General features: G+C 40.3%; 2 protein-coding genes across 2 annotated transcripts in view; one reads left to right on the top strand and one right to left on the bottom strand.

Moving 5' to 3' along the window:
• Positions 1–17424, bottom strand: part of RBM48 (RNA binding motif protein 48) — a 241495-nt gene that overhangs the window by 210604 nt on the left and 13467 nt on the right. The gene's annotated exons all lie outside the window — the stretch shown is intronic.
• FAM133B (family with sequence similarity 133 member B) lies at positions 4116–17337 on the top strand. Its single transcript, XM_066317372.1, has 11 exons — positions 4116–4302; positions 7969–8066; positions 8797–8875; positions 10946–11020; positions 11196–11228; positions 11628–11696; positions 12290–12385; positions 13554–13601; positions 15267–15362; positions 15682–15726; positions 17238–17337. Exons 1-11 carry the CDS (start codon positions 4279–4281, stop codon positions 17322–17324), a joined length of 750 nt encoding a protein of 249 aa, XP_066173469.1. The 5' UTR covers positions 4116–4278; the 3' UTR covers positions 17325–17337.

The following is a 17424-nucleotide window of genomic DNA, read 5'->3' as shown; positions in this document are numbered from 1 at the left end:
CTTCTTTTCCCACTGACCTTGGTGCTGCCATGTTGCTTTCCCTCCCACGTCTTCATTTCTTCGTCTTCTCTGACCCGAAGAAGAAACTGCTGCCCGTAGGTATCGCTGCCAACAAGTTCCAGCAATTCGAAGATTCCTGCAGGATCCCACAGCGCTGAGAGGTCTATCTCCCCTAGGTTTCACACCAGAGGCACTCACTATGTTTTTGCCACCGGCCAGGTGGCCCCGCCACCACCGAGCAGGCAGTGGTGGCCACCACAGCGCTGGTGCCATTGTATAGCCTCCCTTCGTGTGAGGCACTGGGAGGGAGAGGCCCCTGCTGCCCCTTGTGTCCCTTGTGTCCGCAGCATGGCTGGCTAGGGGTGCCAGGCAGGCAGGGCTCGCTGCGGGCCACGCCGAGATGGCCCCAGCAGCAGGCTTCACCACCCCTGGGAAAAAACTGCCCAGCCCTGTTGAGATTTTCTTCTTAATTATGTCATCACAGAGGCATTGCCAGCCTCTCTAATTGGGCCAGCAGCATGTCCTTCTTCAGAGCCATCAGAGACTGGCTCTGTCAGACATGGAAGCTCCTAGCAGCTTCTCACAGAAACCACTTCAGTGGCCCTCCCCCACTATCAAAAAATCGGGCTGTGCCAAATCAACACAGCTATAAATATGACTAGTAACATTTCTGGGTATACAGAAACAATAAAAGTGTATGTTTTGAGTCAAACACAAAATGACATACCAGGCTCCAAAACAAGCTGCATTTTTTCTTCAACCAAAAAATCCTCATCAAAGCACTGCAAATACAGCTATAACTGATTGTAAAGTTCACTAAGTTCTCTTCAGAGCAGGATACAAGTGCATCCTCTACTAATGCTACTACTAATGCAGCCTCCAACAAGCCACCAGATCCAGGAATCTCAAAACTATCAGCTCAAGCATTCAAAGAGAGGCCAGCTTCTGGATGAAAGCTGACACAGAGACAGAAATTACTGCAAAGCTAATCAGACCCTAAAGCTTCAAAGAATTTTTAACTTAAAATCAAAACTTTGTGCTGCTCTTAGAAACCTGAAGGGACTGTGAAAGTCTTTTACAAGCATTAGTTATATAAACTGCAGGTGTGACACAGACAAATAAAAAGCTACTTTTACATTATGTGACATTCCAAGTTAGTCTTTGAGCACATTATAAGACTATGAGCAGCAGTCCAGCTAAGGACAGACACAAAGTGAACTGCAGTGAAGCCAGAGTCACAAATACCCATATTAGCCATAGCTAATTGTGAAAAAGGAAAAATAATGGAAATATATAACATTACATAAAAGCCATCATAGGGATCTGAATACTGTCTGGTGCTTTATCTCTCACAGTGCTCACAGCAAGACACCAGCAAAGAAAATCCAACAGTGAATCTTGACAATTATGGAACAAATTCCTTGTGTGGGAATTTTCTTCCTAGCCCTCAACTGTGACAAAGTGAGTTCATAAGACCCAATAATGGAAAAGAAAATTACAGTTTAAAAAATCCAGTAAGCAAAATTCTAAGGAAAGAAAGTGTACTAAGGTAGGAAAAAGCACAAATGTTACTCTTCCCATTAGCCACATAAAAGTTCTTTTGGCCTCAAAATTATCTAATGACACTAGGTGTCATATCTGTTAGCACCATAGAAACAAATGTTCATTTAAAAATAAATGCATTGTCTTTGTCTATCATTTCCCTGCCATTTACTGAAAAACAGAAAGTGAGTTTTTTGCAGTATCTGTATGAGTTCTCATTTTCAACTCATCAGCTGTGTTGCTCTTCCACCTCCCCTCTCTTTGATAAACAAGGTCATCTTTTAGTCTCCTAGCACACAGAAGTCTTTTCCCTAAGTATTTTCATCCGTTTTTAAAATCTGATTTTTCTGGCTGGATTTTCAAGCCTTTGCAGCCCAGGAAAGAAAAGCTAATTGGGGTCCAATTAAACTACTGTGGAGTGCCTAGTAGAGGACGTCCTCCTCCCCAGTGCCTGCATAGGGAGGGACCCTGCCCCCCTCCCTTGCTGCCATGGCAAGTCTTTTTATTTCCAGACACCAGGCTCAAAGCCTCACAGCACCAAGTGTGGGATGAATAAACTCGCTTAGCTCAACTTCGGTTGAAAACATTTCTGAAGAGTCATTCTGTCCTGGCAGACTTGACGCAGCCTAGGCATTACCTCCGCTGTGCAGCGGAGCCGAAGCCCCCGGAGCCCTGCAGCCCGAGCGCTGTGCCAGCACGGGGACACACTGACACCTCTGCTCCAAACCTGGGGCCACCCTTGGGCCTGCCAGGGCTGCCGCAGCGCTGGGGACAGCCTCCACGTGTGCAGTGCCATGGGGCAGCCACCTGAAACTGGATAGTTCGGGGGTAGCTTCAGAGCGGTCCAAATCTGAACAAGCATTTGGGGCAAGAACTTCACCATGCTTCACAAAATGGATATTATAATAGACTTAGTAATACTCCTATAATCTCATTTTGTATGTATTTTAATGCAGTTTATTTCTTTAGTTTTCAATGTACTTCTCCAGTGTTGCAGGCAGCTCAGGGAGAACTTCTGCCTGGTATGTTTCCAAAGTAGCCGCCCTTGTTTTAGAACATACCAGCTGTTTTCTGAGAAATAAAATTTCCCTTATGCACTATCTTGCAATTTTGAACACTAAATTTAATTTGCAACTGAACAAATTTTACTTGCAAATCTAGTACAGTCACTTTCTTACTTTCCCTCTAGCTCCTCACAAGCTGCTCTTGGTTTTACTAAGCAATTTGGTATCACAAATTCCTGTGGGCTCACCAATTTTTCCAGCTCTTCCCAAGTATGAAGACAGCAAAGCTATTTCAGTAACAAAACTCATTTGTGCTTGGTATGATTAACATATTAACATGTGATTACTTCTCTTCATTTTTACAAAGCTGTGACTAATATGCAGTAATTTTTAATGCTAATGCTTTGAGAAAAGGACATTTGGAATTCTGAGTTAACAGATTCCAATAACTCCCGGGCTTTTCTTAGCACTTCCATTAACCAAATATAATATTAACCCTGCTGATGCTCTATTTTCCAGTGCAGATGGCTAACGAGGAAGATGTGGTGGGGTTTTTTTAAAAAATTTTTTTTTGGTTGTTTTTTGGTTGGTTGGTTGGTTTGGTTTTTGGTGTTTGGGGGTTGGTTTGTTTGTTTGTGGAGGTTTTGAGCTGTTTTTGTGAGGTTGTTTGTTTGTTTGGGTTTTGTTTTGTTTTTTAATATCTCCATCCTCCCGCCGAAATACAGCCCAATTCTACGTCAGGACAGCCCGCTATTTCATAATACCTTAGTCTATGCATCTACCGTAGGCAAAAGGAAAAGCGAACACCGCGGTCGGTTTCCTCTGTAACTGACCACTAGATGGATCATGAGGAGCCAAACCTCTCAGCATGAAATCCTGCCCTCTCCTGGGAGGCAGATTCCAGACGCGAGCCCCAGGATACAAGCGCACGTTTACATTCCAGGGCTCCCCCTCCAAAGGCTGTCCTGGCGCTCGCTAGAAGGGAGACATGGAGCTCCTGGAGCGGGCCCAGCGAAGGGCTACAAAGATGGTGAAGAGACAAGAGCATCTCTCTTAGGAGAATAGGCTGAGGGAGCTCGACCTGTTCAGCCTCTCACTACGAGACTGAGAGGGGAGCTCATTAATGTGCACAAATGTCTGAAACAGATGTGGCCAAGGGGCTGAATCCAGGCTCCTCTCAGTGGTGTCAAGCAATGGGACACGAGGCAACGGGCAGAAACTGATACACAGGAAGTTTCTCTGAATATGAGGAAGAATTCTTTACTGTGCAGGTGACCACGCACTGGAACAGACTGTCCAGACAGGCTGTAGAGCCTCCCTCACTGAAGATATTTAAGAACCGCCTGGACACGATCCTCTGTCGTGCTCTAAGACGACCCTGCTTAAAGAGGGAGACGACCCACTGTGGCCCCTTCCAACCCGTCCCGTTTTGTGATTCTGCGTCCCGCCGCCGCCGCCACCGCCCCGCCCGGCGCGCTGCGGTGAAGCTCGGCCGCCCTGCCGCTCCTCCGGCCCCGCGGGGGCAGCTCCGGGCGGAGCGGGGCGGGCGCTGGCGGCGAGGCCCGGCCCGGCGCGGAGGGGCGCGGCCCCGGCAGGCGGCGCTGTGCGGCCGCCGCCATCGCCGCTCCCGCAGCTCCGCGGCCGCTCGGGGCCGAGAGGGGCCGCGGCTCGGCGGGCGCGGCGAAGGGCCCTGGGCTGGGCCGCGGCGGCGGCGCGGGGTCACGGCGGCGCCATGGGGAAGCGGGATAACCGTGTGGTGAGTAACCCGGGCAGTCCGGCTGGGCTCCGCCGCGGGGAGCCGCGGCACCTCCGGGCGGGCCCCGGCGCGGAGGCCGCGGGGAGCCGGGCGCTGTCCCCGCCAGGGCGGGCCCGTCCGGCCGCCGCCGCGCTCCGACCGCCGGGTGGGGCAGAAGGGGCCGCCGCGGGGGGCAGGAGCGGCCCGATGCCGGCGGGGCAGCCCGCCGCGGGCCGGAGGCTGCCGAGGGCCGGTGGGTACGCGGCGCCGGGACTGGGGTCCGGCCGCGCTTGGGGCCCCGCCGGCCGCGACAAAGGCGGGCCGTGCTCCGCGCCTCGCCCCGCCCGGCCCGGGGCGCCCCGGGATCTGCCGGAGCCCCGGGACGGTGGGTTGTCCCTCCGTCGGCACGTGCTCGGGGCTCCGTGGCCGAACCTCTGATAGCCTGATCAAATCCGGCAGCATCGTGACTGACGCCTGCTTTGCGAGCTCTCCAGGGAACGTGATTAAGATGCTGGCCTGGTCCGTGCAAAAATAAAATGATCCCACTGGGAGTTGCACCACTCGCTGAAGTAGCTCTGATCCTAGCTAAGCCGCATTTCCTTAAACTTGGCGTTCAGCTGTACCTGAGAGGTCTGAAATTGATGTCTACGCAGCACTCTGCTGCCTCGGGAGCCAGCGCTCAGCAGGCAAAAAATGTGCTGCTACACACCTGACTGCAGAGCCTGAGTTCATACATAACTGAAACACATTCATCCTTCCTCCTGTTTTTCTTTAAATGTTTTTATACCAGTCAGCCTTTCACCTTCTGTTTGCAATCACTTCAACGTTGTAAGTTTGCTGCTGAATTTTATGACTAAACACAAATCATAATACTTTTATTTTTTTCCCCCTTTCTCTGTTCCTATCTCATACATGCTATGAGTTCATACTCAGATGCATTCACATCTCTGCAAACGTTGGTGCAATAGGAAAGTAACAGACGTGAAGGACTCAGATATTGTGTAGATAGATGGCAAAGTCCCTTTGATTGCTTTGTTGACATATCAAAATAAATGGAGTCTACTAAGAAAGAGTTGACAGTATATTAGGCTCCAAGATTGGATCTATGGTTGAAGTGTCCTGTAAGGTTTTCAGGTGTGTATTTATTTACTCTTAATTTTCTTTAAATGGGACAGCTGGTATATACCTACCAATGCCAGCAAATCTTTATGTTCCTATATAAGGTTTATTATGTCATCATGGCATAATACATACTACAGACAAGTTATAATATAGGACCCTTTGCTCCTTATCATAGAGATTCCTACTGTTATTCTCTGCCGTGTCCTTTTCTAAATACACCATGGTTTTTGACTTTTTGGAGATGGAAAATAAACATGCTTTTTGTACATCTACAGGGTACTTGCAAGGCAGTAATAGTCCTGCTCTCCCAGAGAATCCTGCCTGCCAAAAGGTGCCTTACAGTTCTCATGAGCAAGGAAGCTATGCAGCAAACACCTTGGTTAATACCTGCTGGAGCAAACTGCTGAAAGAAGAAAATGAATGTGCAAACAATCACTTTCTTTATTGAGGGTGCATTTCCACGCTCCTTCTGGCTAGTGACATGCAGTTTGGCAAAGTAATGTACATAATTTTCAGGAATGTTTATTGGTGAAGTAATTCTTCATAAACAAATCTGGTTGAAATTATAAGAGCATGTCTTAAGACATAAATTTCCTAATCTTAGGATATAGAGCAGTATGCAGTCATTAAGTACTTGCTGTGGTAAAAACAGCCAACGAAGGGAGGAAGCTTCCTAGGCAGGTATCCAGGGGCAGTTTGAGCAAGTAAAAAATCAGCATTTGACAGCTGTAGCCTCTTCTGCATGTAGAGAGTTTTGTTGGGAAGTGGTGAGGTGTTCATTACTTGTTAGCTCAGGTGGGAAAGTAGCTGATTCTTATTTAAGAGCAGCAAGAGACCTCAGGCTTTTTTGAAAATAATTGCATAAGAAGAGCTTCCAGATACAAATTTTTGAATGGTAACCAAGAGTCTGTGTGCTCACATGAGTAAACCAAGTTTCTAATGGATTTAATACATTGAAATTATCTTTCTTTAATGAAAACCGTGTTCAAATAGTGCTGTCCTGTATTCCTAAAGGGGCTCCTTTCCCACTAAAAGCTGAACTCAGTTAGAGAAGTTTTATTCAGTTATAGATTTGTCGTGTGAATGCCTTTTTAAAAGTGTTGTAACTACTTGAGTGCACACATCCATCTGCTACTTGTTTCAATTGGCACACCTCTGTGCTTATTTTATTTGTCCATGTTAGTTAGCCTTTTTGTGTGAAGTAAAGCAACAAAGAAATGGCAACAAATCCCCAAGAAATGCCAGCAAATGTCCCCTTAGAGTTGTAAAGTCAACTTGAGTCAAAAAATGCTCCACTGGAAGGAGTCCTTGGATTGCTTCAGAGTGGTCCAGCAGGTGAATCTAAACCAAACCTGTGTGGGCAGTGCTTCCTTCCAGCCAGATGCCTCATCCCAGGCAGAGCTTGGAGTGCCTCTTCAGGACCAAATGTATCCCCAAGAGCTGTAGGCCACCAGCCTGCTTGCAGTCTAGTCCAGAAACTCAGCATTGCTGTGGTCACTGCTCCTGCAGTGGGAGAGCAACAGGAGGGGAGGCAGCAGCTGCTGCTTCTGACAGCTTTCACAAATGCTCACTTATCGCGCCTGATGGTTCCTGAATGCCTGATAAAAAGCAGTGTTGGACATGTGAGAGCTACACAGATGGTCAAATCTTTGCCTTGGATCTACAAAATGTACTCTTTAAAAAATAGTCTCAGATTGGGCAACCAAAGCAAGTAATTTTTTTTTTGGCTATTTGTTCTTTTTCTCTCCAAACTGAACAGTAAGAACCATGTGTGTTATGTTCTGCAGAAGTGAAGTGTTGGTATGACATAGTGATAGAAATGAATGAGATAAGGGGGTATATATACCTCCTTTTCACATGAACAAAGTATTGTTGACATTAAAAAATTATGGAAGAGTTTTTCCATTAACTGGTGAGGTGAAATATGAATTTTAAATTTTTATTTAATCTTTTAAAACGCAAAGAGGATGCATAGGTTTGAAAGATGGAATACCTCATAACATAGGGATTATGTATGTTTGGGTTTCGTGCACTTTTTCCTCCTTTAAATAGTCCTAGTCACAGAATTTTTATACATGTGTAATTGTAGCAAAGTACCACAGACAAGTAAGTGCTTGTTTTGGTGCAAGAAATTTCATGCAGAATTTAGTGACTCCTGTCAGTAATTTTGAACAGAACTTTAAAGGCATAGGATCAGTTGTCCTAGAGAGTGAGAGCTGAAATTTAATTGCATTTTCTATATCCCAAAGAAGAGTATTTCAGAAATCATTATACTATTCCTAGTTTACAAAAATCATTGCTTAAGGAAGGGAATTGTTGTAAGGAACATAGTCTTTTTGTGGATCAGTTCTTTCTGTCACAGCATAACTTCAGCTGAAGGCACTTACCAGTCTTTCTGCCAGGCTGAATCAACTCAGTTTAGCTGAATATTTTATATTCTTAGAACCAAGTCAGAATTATTTTTCAGAGAGTGATAAAAAGTTTCCGTGAAGAACAAACAAGATATTTTGATATCATCGTGTAACTGATGAATTTGGTATTTCTTTTTGTTGTTTCATATTCAAGGCTTATATGAATCCCATAGCTATGGCCAGGGCACGAGGTCCTGCCCCAAATTCAGGACCAACAATACAAGACTACTTAAACAGGCCAAGACCAACATGGTAAGTGACAGTGCCTGTCTACCCTTTTTACGTTTTAAGTAGAAGATAATGTTCCCTCTTACTAAAATGTCACTGGTGCCTACTTCCTCCCCAGAATATCCAGTAATAGATTTTGAAAGATTTGTCTCTGGCCAAGGTATTCTTTTCTAAACATGTATTCAATCTCCTCTTTTAAAAACAATAGAATATAATTTTGCAATGTATATTTCTCATTTGTCTATACTTTTTTGGCAACAGTTTCTCAGAAGAGGAAAATGTCGTTTGACCTCTTATTTGAGTTGTAATACCTAAACCTTGTAGATATTTTTAATTTGTAAACAAATTAATCTCTAAAAAAACCATTTTGCTGATATATTCTTAGAATCCAGTTTACCCAGCAAAACCATCACTTTGAGATATTATCAACAATTTACTTTATGTTCAATCCCTTTGCCTGCCCTCATGAGACAGTAGAGAACAATTTACCTATTGCAAAGTTAGCTTTAGATCTTTTGGAGGGGTTTAATGACCGTACTTAAGTTATTAGGGTTAGGTTACCATATGTGTAACATCTAAGATGCTTTCATTCTTCTTCTCTTGGAAGTTCAACCAAGGGTAAACTTAAACAAACAAAACAAAGCAAAACAAAAAACCAACCAAACAAAGAAACAAAACCCTCTACAGAAAAGTTAGACATTGAAAAAGGTACTTTTAATTGTAAAAATTGTGATCTATTATCCTTCTCATACAGGGAAGAAGTGAAAGAGCAACTAGAAAAGAAAAAGAAAGGATCCAGGGCTTTGGCTGAGTTTGAAGAAAAAATGAATGAGGTTGGTAATGTTACTAGCTATTAATATATGATTCTTTTTATCTAACATACTACTTCTGTTATCATTTACAGTATCAAGTAGCCATAATATTTCACTTCACTCTAGCTTTTAATGAGTAACTATTAAATTGCTGGTGAATAAAACTTGACCTTGTCATAAATGTAAATGTATTTATAAAATGCATGTGCTTATATCAATAAATTAAACAGTGCATTTTCAGGTATGATAAACCAAAGTCTGTTGTGCTAATACTCACTTGTTGAAGTTGCAGAATCCAAGTACAAGTGAAAAAATGTGCATTACTGGAAAGAGATGTCTTTGGCAAGGAACATGCATGCAGTATTATTATGGGAGAAGGCACAAAGAATGTCTTTCAGTCAGATAGGACTATGAAGCACTTGTTTTTCTCTCATCCTAAGCTGATTACAACACATGCTGTGATACAAATGCGGCTGTTTTGATGTTTGTGCTCTGTACCTACTGAAGATCAGCACAGTATTAGAAAGTGTCACATGTAACTCCTGTTGTATACAATGGGAGAAATTAGTATACAATGGATTTAACCGTTTCTGTTCCTTCTTGGGTCCTGGTGTCTTGAGATAAGCTTCAGTAATCTTCATCATTGTAAATTTCTGGTTAAAGTAGATTATGCTCCTCCTCTGTTATTAGAAGGACATAGCATCCATGGTACTCTTGCTGTACCTTTTTTCCTAAGAAGTTGTAAGAGGATGTGGAGGGCCATGAGGTGCTGTTTTGAGAGGATCAGTTGTTCTGCACTCTGAGTTTTAGCTTGGTGAGTTTGGTTTAGTATTCTGTCATATTCCTTTCCTGATTTTATCTTTGCTTAATGTGAAATAAGTGAAATTGGCATGCACAGAAGCTATTGACCTTTCAGTATAGTAGCAGAGTAGGAAGGGGTGCAGATAATCATGAAATGACCATAAGTTATTCCTAAAGCTCCTAAAAAAGCTCTGATTGCCTGAAAAGATCACAAGTCTCTGAATGAGATGCTGTCTCCCCTATTTTAGTGACACTTGTCAGACATTTCTGTTTAAAACATAACACTAACACAGTCTTTAAAATAATGAAGAACAGGCTGTTGTGAGAGACCCCTCAGGTAGCTCTGGGTATATCAAAGTACACAACCCAGAGATGCTGCCTTGGTCCATGGAAGCACATTATATACAGCACTGCATCCTGGTTAATCTGCCATGTTCCTTTAGCTCTGTTCAGCTAATTAACAGTGTGCTGATGTGGGGATCTGTCTATCATCCTGCATTGCACAGGTTACTTGATCCCTGTTATTTCTGTCCCCTCAGCATAACATGTGGATCATCATTGTTTTGCCAATACACTACCAGTACAGCTTCACTGTGAGGATCAGAATAATGAAGGGAGCACATGATGTGTCTTGACAGTGCAGATTGAATCTAGCAGCCTTTGAGTTTCATGGGGGCAGGCTGGATATTTCAGAGCTCCTTAAGGGGACATTTAGGTAAACCTGGAGACCAGGATGGGAATTGAAAAGGAGGAATGAATGAGAGGTTTTTAGTCACTCATTTGATGTGCTTGGCCAAACAGAATAAGAGCCCTTCTATGAAGATGTCTATAGTAATTTGATATAATTACTGCTGACACCAACAAGGCCCAGAATACACAGTACAGGCATCCACATGTTGAAGAAGGGCCAAGAGAAGTTGTCTTGAAGTTTCGTGTCAGGTGATTTTTAGAACCAAGACAAAATCACAGTTTTTCTGGTAGGGTACCCTGGTTTTCTAAAGTGATCTAGCAAGAACAGTGATACGAAACCAAAAATACCGTGATTGATGACCTTCAAAAAAAATGGCAATTCTTAATGCCAGATAACTTGAACATTAAGTGTGAACTAACACTGTATTTTGCTGAATAGTAATCTTCTGTAAAATCAAGTGTATTACAGCTTTGGTTAACATTATATATTGTTTCTTTTCTGTGGGTTTTGTTAAAGTTATAATGCCAGGTAGAGGAGAGCTTAAAAAGTTTTTCAGAAATGACCCTCCTATCACTGTTTCTGTTTGGTTTTGTTTTCAGAATTGGAGGAAAGAACTGGAAAAACACAGGGAGAAATTACTGGGTGGAAATGAGAGTTCCTCCAAAAAGAAAGAGGTAAGTTGTTTTCAGTTGTATACATTCTGTGTTTGGAACTGGATTTATCATCAATGCTGCCAACACAGAATTTAGTGAATAAATTTTAAAAGCCAGGATCAAAGTTTATAGACCTAAATGCATGCATAAAAGAAAAATTATGCTAAAGTAACGTTTGTTTTATTCTCTTTTTAAGAAAAAGAAAAAGGAAAAGAAGAAATCTAATAGGGTGAGCAAAATTTTCAGTTTTCTGAGCTTTTTTGATTTGGGGTTGTTCCTGTTTGTCATTTAAGTTCTCTTGGAAAGAGAAAGTACAGCTGTAATTTTGATTTTAGATGTTAAATTAACTTACTTTTATTTATGAAGGATTTGCATACATTCAGTACAAGGGAAATTAAAGAGAGGAAAAGAGCATTAAATAGATATTATTAAAACAAAAATGTTGGAAGTGGTTTAGAAGTTTATTTAAGAAAAATCTGTGTAAGACCAGCTTCTCAGAAGTAAAAATGTATTTGTTATGCTTTGAAAATGGGGACATTTTAAAGGGAGTGTTCTGATGGGCTTTTGAGTATTTGCCAGACAAAATGCTGCATCTCACAAGCTTCACTTTTTGTTGTGTTTGGTCAAGTTGTCTTCATCTTCCTCTTCTTCATCAAGCTCTGATTCTTCCAGCAGTTCATCTGATTCAGAAGATGAGGTAAGAGCTAACCTACTGGAATCTATCATGTTTTGTTCATGAGGTTTATTTAACACAGATTTTTATAATATGTTTGAGAATATTTTGAGGGGCTGGTTTGAATAAAACCATTTAGTTTTTATGCATTTGGTATATATAATAAAGTCGTGAATTTTAGACAGATATATCTAAGTAGTTTCTGTGTGAACACTACAGATTTTGGTGTCCTGGCTTGTAAACTGGATCCATTTTATCACTGAATTGCTTTTCTAATAGAGTCCCCTATCTAATCATAAAAATGCAAAAATACTATTTTTACTTTCTAGCAAAAGTCTTTGTTACAGATAATCAGATTCTACAGCACACATCTTAATAATAAACAGAATCTAGAGAACCTGGATTTTTCACCAGTTTGCATTTTTTCAGTGCAGAAGAGTTATGAAGGTCCTTAACTAAAAGAATCAATTGTAGTGTACTTTATTCCTCAGGAGAACATTATAACATGGAGGAATTTGATGTTTCCTTTTCTTTACATTTAATGTAAATATTTAATGCTAGTGAGTGTAAATTAAAGTTTGTGGTTTTCCTTCTTTTTCTACAATATTTGTGGATAGGATAAAAAGCAAGGGAAGAAAAAAAGGAAAAAGAAGTATCGCTCCTCACGGAAATCTTCAACAAGCACAACTTCAGAGTCTGAGTCAGACAGCAAGGTAAACACGCAGATGTTTTGCTCTTGGCAAGTTTTCTTGGTCAGTGTTACAAAACCATAAAGATTTCTGACTATAACATATTAATATGGGTTTTCATCTTCCACATTTAAAGCCATGTAGTCTCGCAGGGCCTGAGCTGCACTTGTATCTTCCACATGCAGTGTGGAATCTGCCTCCACTGGCCATGTGCCTGGTGGAAGTAATTAGACATTTAGAAAATGAACATGCTTTATTCCAGCAATTTGTAGTCATTTTTCTGAACCCAGACATATGCAGCTTGTGTGCTGCTCAAATGTTTAGTTTTGATACTACATTACTTAAAATGTCTTTTGAATATGCAATTTATTGAACACCATATCTGAAAATACAGGTATTGCAAGATAGCAGTGGCCAGAACACTGCCTTTCTAAATACCTAAGTAGTTTCCTGTTGGACAACTGAGCCTTTCCCAAATGCATATTAAATTGAAGTTATCTTTTTCTTTTTCCCAAGTATAGCAATGTAGATATGTGGGCTTACTGAATGAAAACAAAAAAAAGTGAAGATACATGAGGCAGATCGTTCTGTTGTGTTAGCATTTTTGTCTTACAGTGTATAGTTACTGTACTTCTTGTTTAAATATTAATAATACAGTGAGTTTTTAAGATTCTCTGTGTAGACTTTATTGCAGGCTTTCACTGGAATACCTAATTTAGTGGGATATAAATTGTAATGAATGACTGTTTGCAGACACCTATGAATTTGTGCTAATGGGAGTTTAAAAACTTCTGCTACATAAAGGGACCCAGAGAGACCCTTACTGCAGAAAACTCTGGGAAAATACCTGCTTAACCTGGTCTGATCAGCAGAAATGGACATGGATAAAAAAAAGACTCCCAACTGTTACATGTTATATGTGGTTACAGCAGTGATAGCTGGTATCCTTCCCAGAGGCTAAGTGTCCTTGCAAGGATTCCATACAGACTCCTCATGCTGCTGGATCAGGAGATAAGCAGCTGTATCAAAACCACAGCTTTTTATATTATTACTGTCAACTGCAAAGTAGAAAGGACAATCTTGAAGAATTACCTTCAACAGACATAAAAAGACTATTGGTCAGACTACTTTGGAGATTTTTTTCCTTTGTCATGAAATTATTTTCTTGTGATTTGTTTTCCTTTCTATTTAGGATAGCACAAAAAAGAAGAGGTCAAAGGAAGACTGTGAAAAAGAGAAGGTATTTTTATTCTTGAAAGTTTTCAATCAGAACTGCATGTTGCATACATAATGGATATTTCTTTTTTTAATATTGAATGCCTTACTTTACTTCTATGGAAATTTTCTGTCCAAACCGACACAGTCAGAAGGTATTCAGTGCACCCAGTTTGAAGTAGACATTTAGTTGGATTCAGCTCCTGGTTTTGTAATTACTGCTAGTGAAAACCACCGGATCTGTTCTTGTTACAAAGGTAAATTAAAACGGCATCTAATCTGCTATAGTAGATCAGCTGCATCTTGAGGTTTACCTTTAGCTGTCATATTGAGCTAAAAATATGTGTGATGGTATTTTCAGTGGCATACCTGGTAGGTTAATGACTTGTTGCTGTAAATTAAGAAACATAAGCAGAGGATCTCTTTATCTAAATGTAGTCATAATTACAGATACTATATTTATGACAGCTTTCAGGAATTGCAGAGAAAAATGTATTAGCTTAAGAAAAATGACCTTATTCTGTCATTTCTCTAAGCATGAAAATCCTCTCTCCTTCCCACCACCACACCATTTTGTACACTCATCCGTTACCTTTAATGTAAACAATCTAATTGACTTCAATTTTGTTATTGTATTATTTGTACAGTTATTTGTACACTGTGGATAAATTAAAAATGCTTTCAGAGTCCACCTTAGTCTTTCTCTCCAGTTACCTTTCTTTCTTAGCAGGTTGGCCTCTCCTGCTCTGGTCAATAGTATTGACTTCGATGTACAAATTCTCCATTGCATAAGGCAAATCTACTGATTCCCCCCCCCCCCCTTGCTCCTGCTTCTATTTTACAGTGTCCATTTCCCATCTTATCCTTTTGAAGTCTTCTCTTTGAAGACCAAGTATCACCCATGGTCCCTTATTGTAGCACTACTTTCACATATCTTCTGAAAGCAAAGGGCACTTGGGGACTAGAGGTCATTCTTCCCCTACGTGCAGATCGCCCATGTGTCAGATGGGCTGCATCCTGTGTGCTTGTCAAGAGTTCTTTTAGGAAGTTTCTGGTCTTAGAAACTGAGTGAGATAAAGTACCTTCATTCTTAGGAACACATTGCCTTGTCCATAGCAAAGGAAGTGCGGGGAGCAGAAAATAAGTTCATCAGAACAATTTCACACAGCATCAGAATTTTAAAAAAGCTCTCTTTTAAATGCACTGGAATGAAATATGATGTGTTGGAACTACAGCTTGCAGGGACAGCTTGTCCTGATTCAACATGAATACAAAGGAGCTTTTTCTTTCATAAGCAAAGCAAGAATCTGAAGCTACAATGTTTGTATGTATATATGGAGACATTTTCAGTTATTAGTTAATCAAAAGTGGTGAAATGTTTTATTTTCAAATGCTTACTCCTCCATGTGTTGTTATTTAAAATAAGAGCCTGTTATTCCTCTCACTTTAAGACAGTTGCTGTATCTTGGTAACAAGAAAAAGGAATATACAGAAAATGATTATTTTCACTAAAAGTTGATTTTAACAGTTTGGTTGGGTAATTTGATGATGATGATAAAATTATTTTAATTTCAATAATATTTTAAAATATTCACAACTTAGAAGTGATATTTCAATCTTAAATTTTAAGCAGAAGTTTTATAAAATGTGAAAGGTCCAACTTTACTCACAAATACATTATTTTGTGTAGGAATGTAAAATTCACCACAGGAAAAGGAAGAAAGCAGATCGTGGTGATGGACCTTTGTCGTCAGAATCTGTATCTGAATCAGATCAGACAGAGGAGGTCAGTGTGAATCCTCAGTTTCAGATGTTACAGTGCTTGTAGCCTACTGATTCATGAGCAAATTAATGAACTAGCTTAGGTTTAATACATTGTTAAAACTCTTCTGCACTGTATAGGTGAATTGAAGAGTGCAGTGCACTCAAAGTTGTTTGTATTTTCCCTTTTAAAATAAATTTCTAAGGATTGTTTAGTCTAGCTTCTATCACCTACATGTAATTTTGAATTAATTTTCTTGAGAATCAACTTCTTATGGATACTACATTAATTTTCTTGAGAATCAACTTCTTATGGATACTACATTTGGTTTCATTTTCTTTAGGTGCAAGCAAAAAAGAAGAAAAGCAATGAGGAAAAAGAGAAAACAGCAAGTATCCCTCTTACTCCTACTGTAGTTTAAGGATAAAAATACTCTGTACTTGGTTAATTTCCAGTTTCATGTTTTTCACGAATACAAATGTTTCATAGCAATTGTCTACTGTTACATCTAAATTAACAGTTTCTCTATTTGCTTGCTGAAGTCACTTTTTCAGTTGTTGAATTAAAGGAGAATTTGTTGCTCTTTTACCTATATGTGATTGGAGATTTATACAGCTTCAACAGTTACTGCAGCATATATTTTATTCTTTATCAATGTCCTAGGATACTAATACTTGTGTGGTATCAAGGAGGGAGCAGTTTGCCACACAGACAGACATCAGGGCTGTTACTTCAGTAGTGTTGTGTGTAATTCCTTGATAAGCCTTCTCTACCACCATGGAAAGGGCCTTAGCACATAATTGCTGCAACATCTATGCCATTGTAACTCCTTTCCCAAGCAAATAAAAAGCTGCCAGCAACCTGTCACTTTTCTCAATATTCTTTTATTTGTATCTGTTGGTAAAAGTGAGAAGAAGGTTTAGCAGTGATTTATATGGAATCCAGATTTACCACACGTACCTGAGGTCCCTCAGTTAGGAGTATAGTGGGTTTGGGACCCTGACTGCCCACTTGAGATGTCTTTGTGTCTGTCTCCCCTGTCAGCAGCAGTGTTCCTTATCAGGCATCTTGGCTGTCCCACATGAGGTAGGCCAAAGGGAAGGTCTACCTTAGTCACCTAAAAATACAGGCACAGGAGTATCAGTGATACCCAGTACACAATTTTCCATGGAACTTGTTTCTTTTTTCAGATTCTTACGAGCGGTTTGCCATAACATTTCTAGTGATTGCTTATGGTCCTTTTCATAAAAGATTTGTATGTGTAAGGAAAATGGATAAAACAAAGCTTTGATACTGATTCTTTTGTTTATCTAATGCCACACCTATTTGAGAATTTCAGTTGAAATTGTGCTTGCAAAAAGGCAATATTGCATCTCTTAGCTTCTGTATTACAGTGATTCAGGACTCAATCCAGTAGGGTTAGTTTGAGTATTTATATTTACAGTTGAGATCATAATTGTTTTATTTTAAACAAGGTATAAGTGATAGTCTAGCCAAGTGAAGTTGAGCTATTTAATTTTACCCATATTTAAGTGTTTTTAAATTATTTTAAGTGCTTACTTTAAAATCTGTAAACATCCTAGTTATTTACAAATATGTCACTACTGGTCAAAGCACTTCCTTATTACTTTCTCAGCAATCCATAATGCTCTAAAAATAGTTTGAAAGATAAGGAAATGTAATAGTGACAGTGATGAGAGGTGTGAAGTAGCCATACCATGGTGGAGATAAATTTAAATTGAAGGCTGCTCATAGTAGCGCAAATTGCTTTTTGTGACTTCTCAATAAGCTTCTGTAGAAATCTCTTTTGAAATGTCTTTCAAAATATATCCTTTCTGTGTTCTCATTTTCCATTAGCAGAATGTAATAGATGTAAATGTAATTTTAATTTTTTTTTAGGATAAAACAAAAAAGAGAAAGAAGCACAAGAAACATGGTAAAAAGAAGAAAAAGAAGACTGCTGGATCAAATTCAGATTCAGAATAATATTTTAAAACAACCTGAGACTATCAACAGAAGTGCAATGACTAAAGGAAACTTAAACTGTGAAATGACAGCAAACTTTAAAAAACTGCATGAGTTTTCC

Source organism: Sylvia atricapilla, chromosome 1 (assembly GCF_009819655.1).
Source record: "Sylvia atricapilla isolate bSylAtr1 chromosome 1, bSylAtr1.pri, whole genome shotgun sequence".
NCBI lineage: Eukaryota > Metazoa > Chordata > Aves > Passeriformes > Sylviidae > Sylvia > Sylvia atricapilla.
This window is presented reverse-complemented; position numbering and strand designations above follow the sequence as displayed.

Bases quoted from the DNA above. Each gene is read 5' to 3' on its own strand.
- FAM133B (XM_066317372.1), top strand. From the start codon at position 4,279: ATGGGGAAGCGGGATAACCGTGTG. The intron at 8,067-8,796 runs GTAAGTGACAGT...CTTCTCATACAG, and splicing joins AACAGGCCAAGACCAACATG to GGAAGAAGTGAAAGAGCAAC. The intron at 8,876-10,945 runs GTTGGTAATGTT...TTTTGTTTTCAG, and splicing joins TTGAAGAAAAAATGAATGAG to AATTGGAGGAAAGAACTGGA.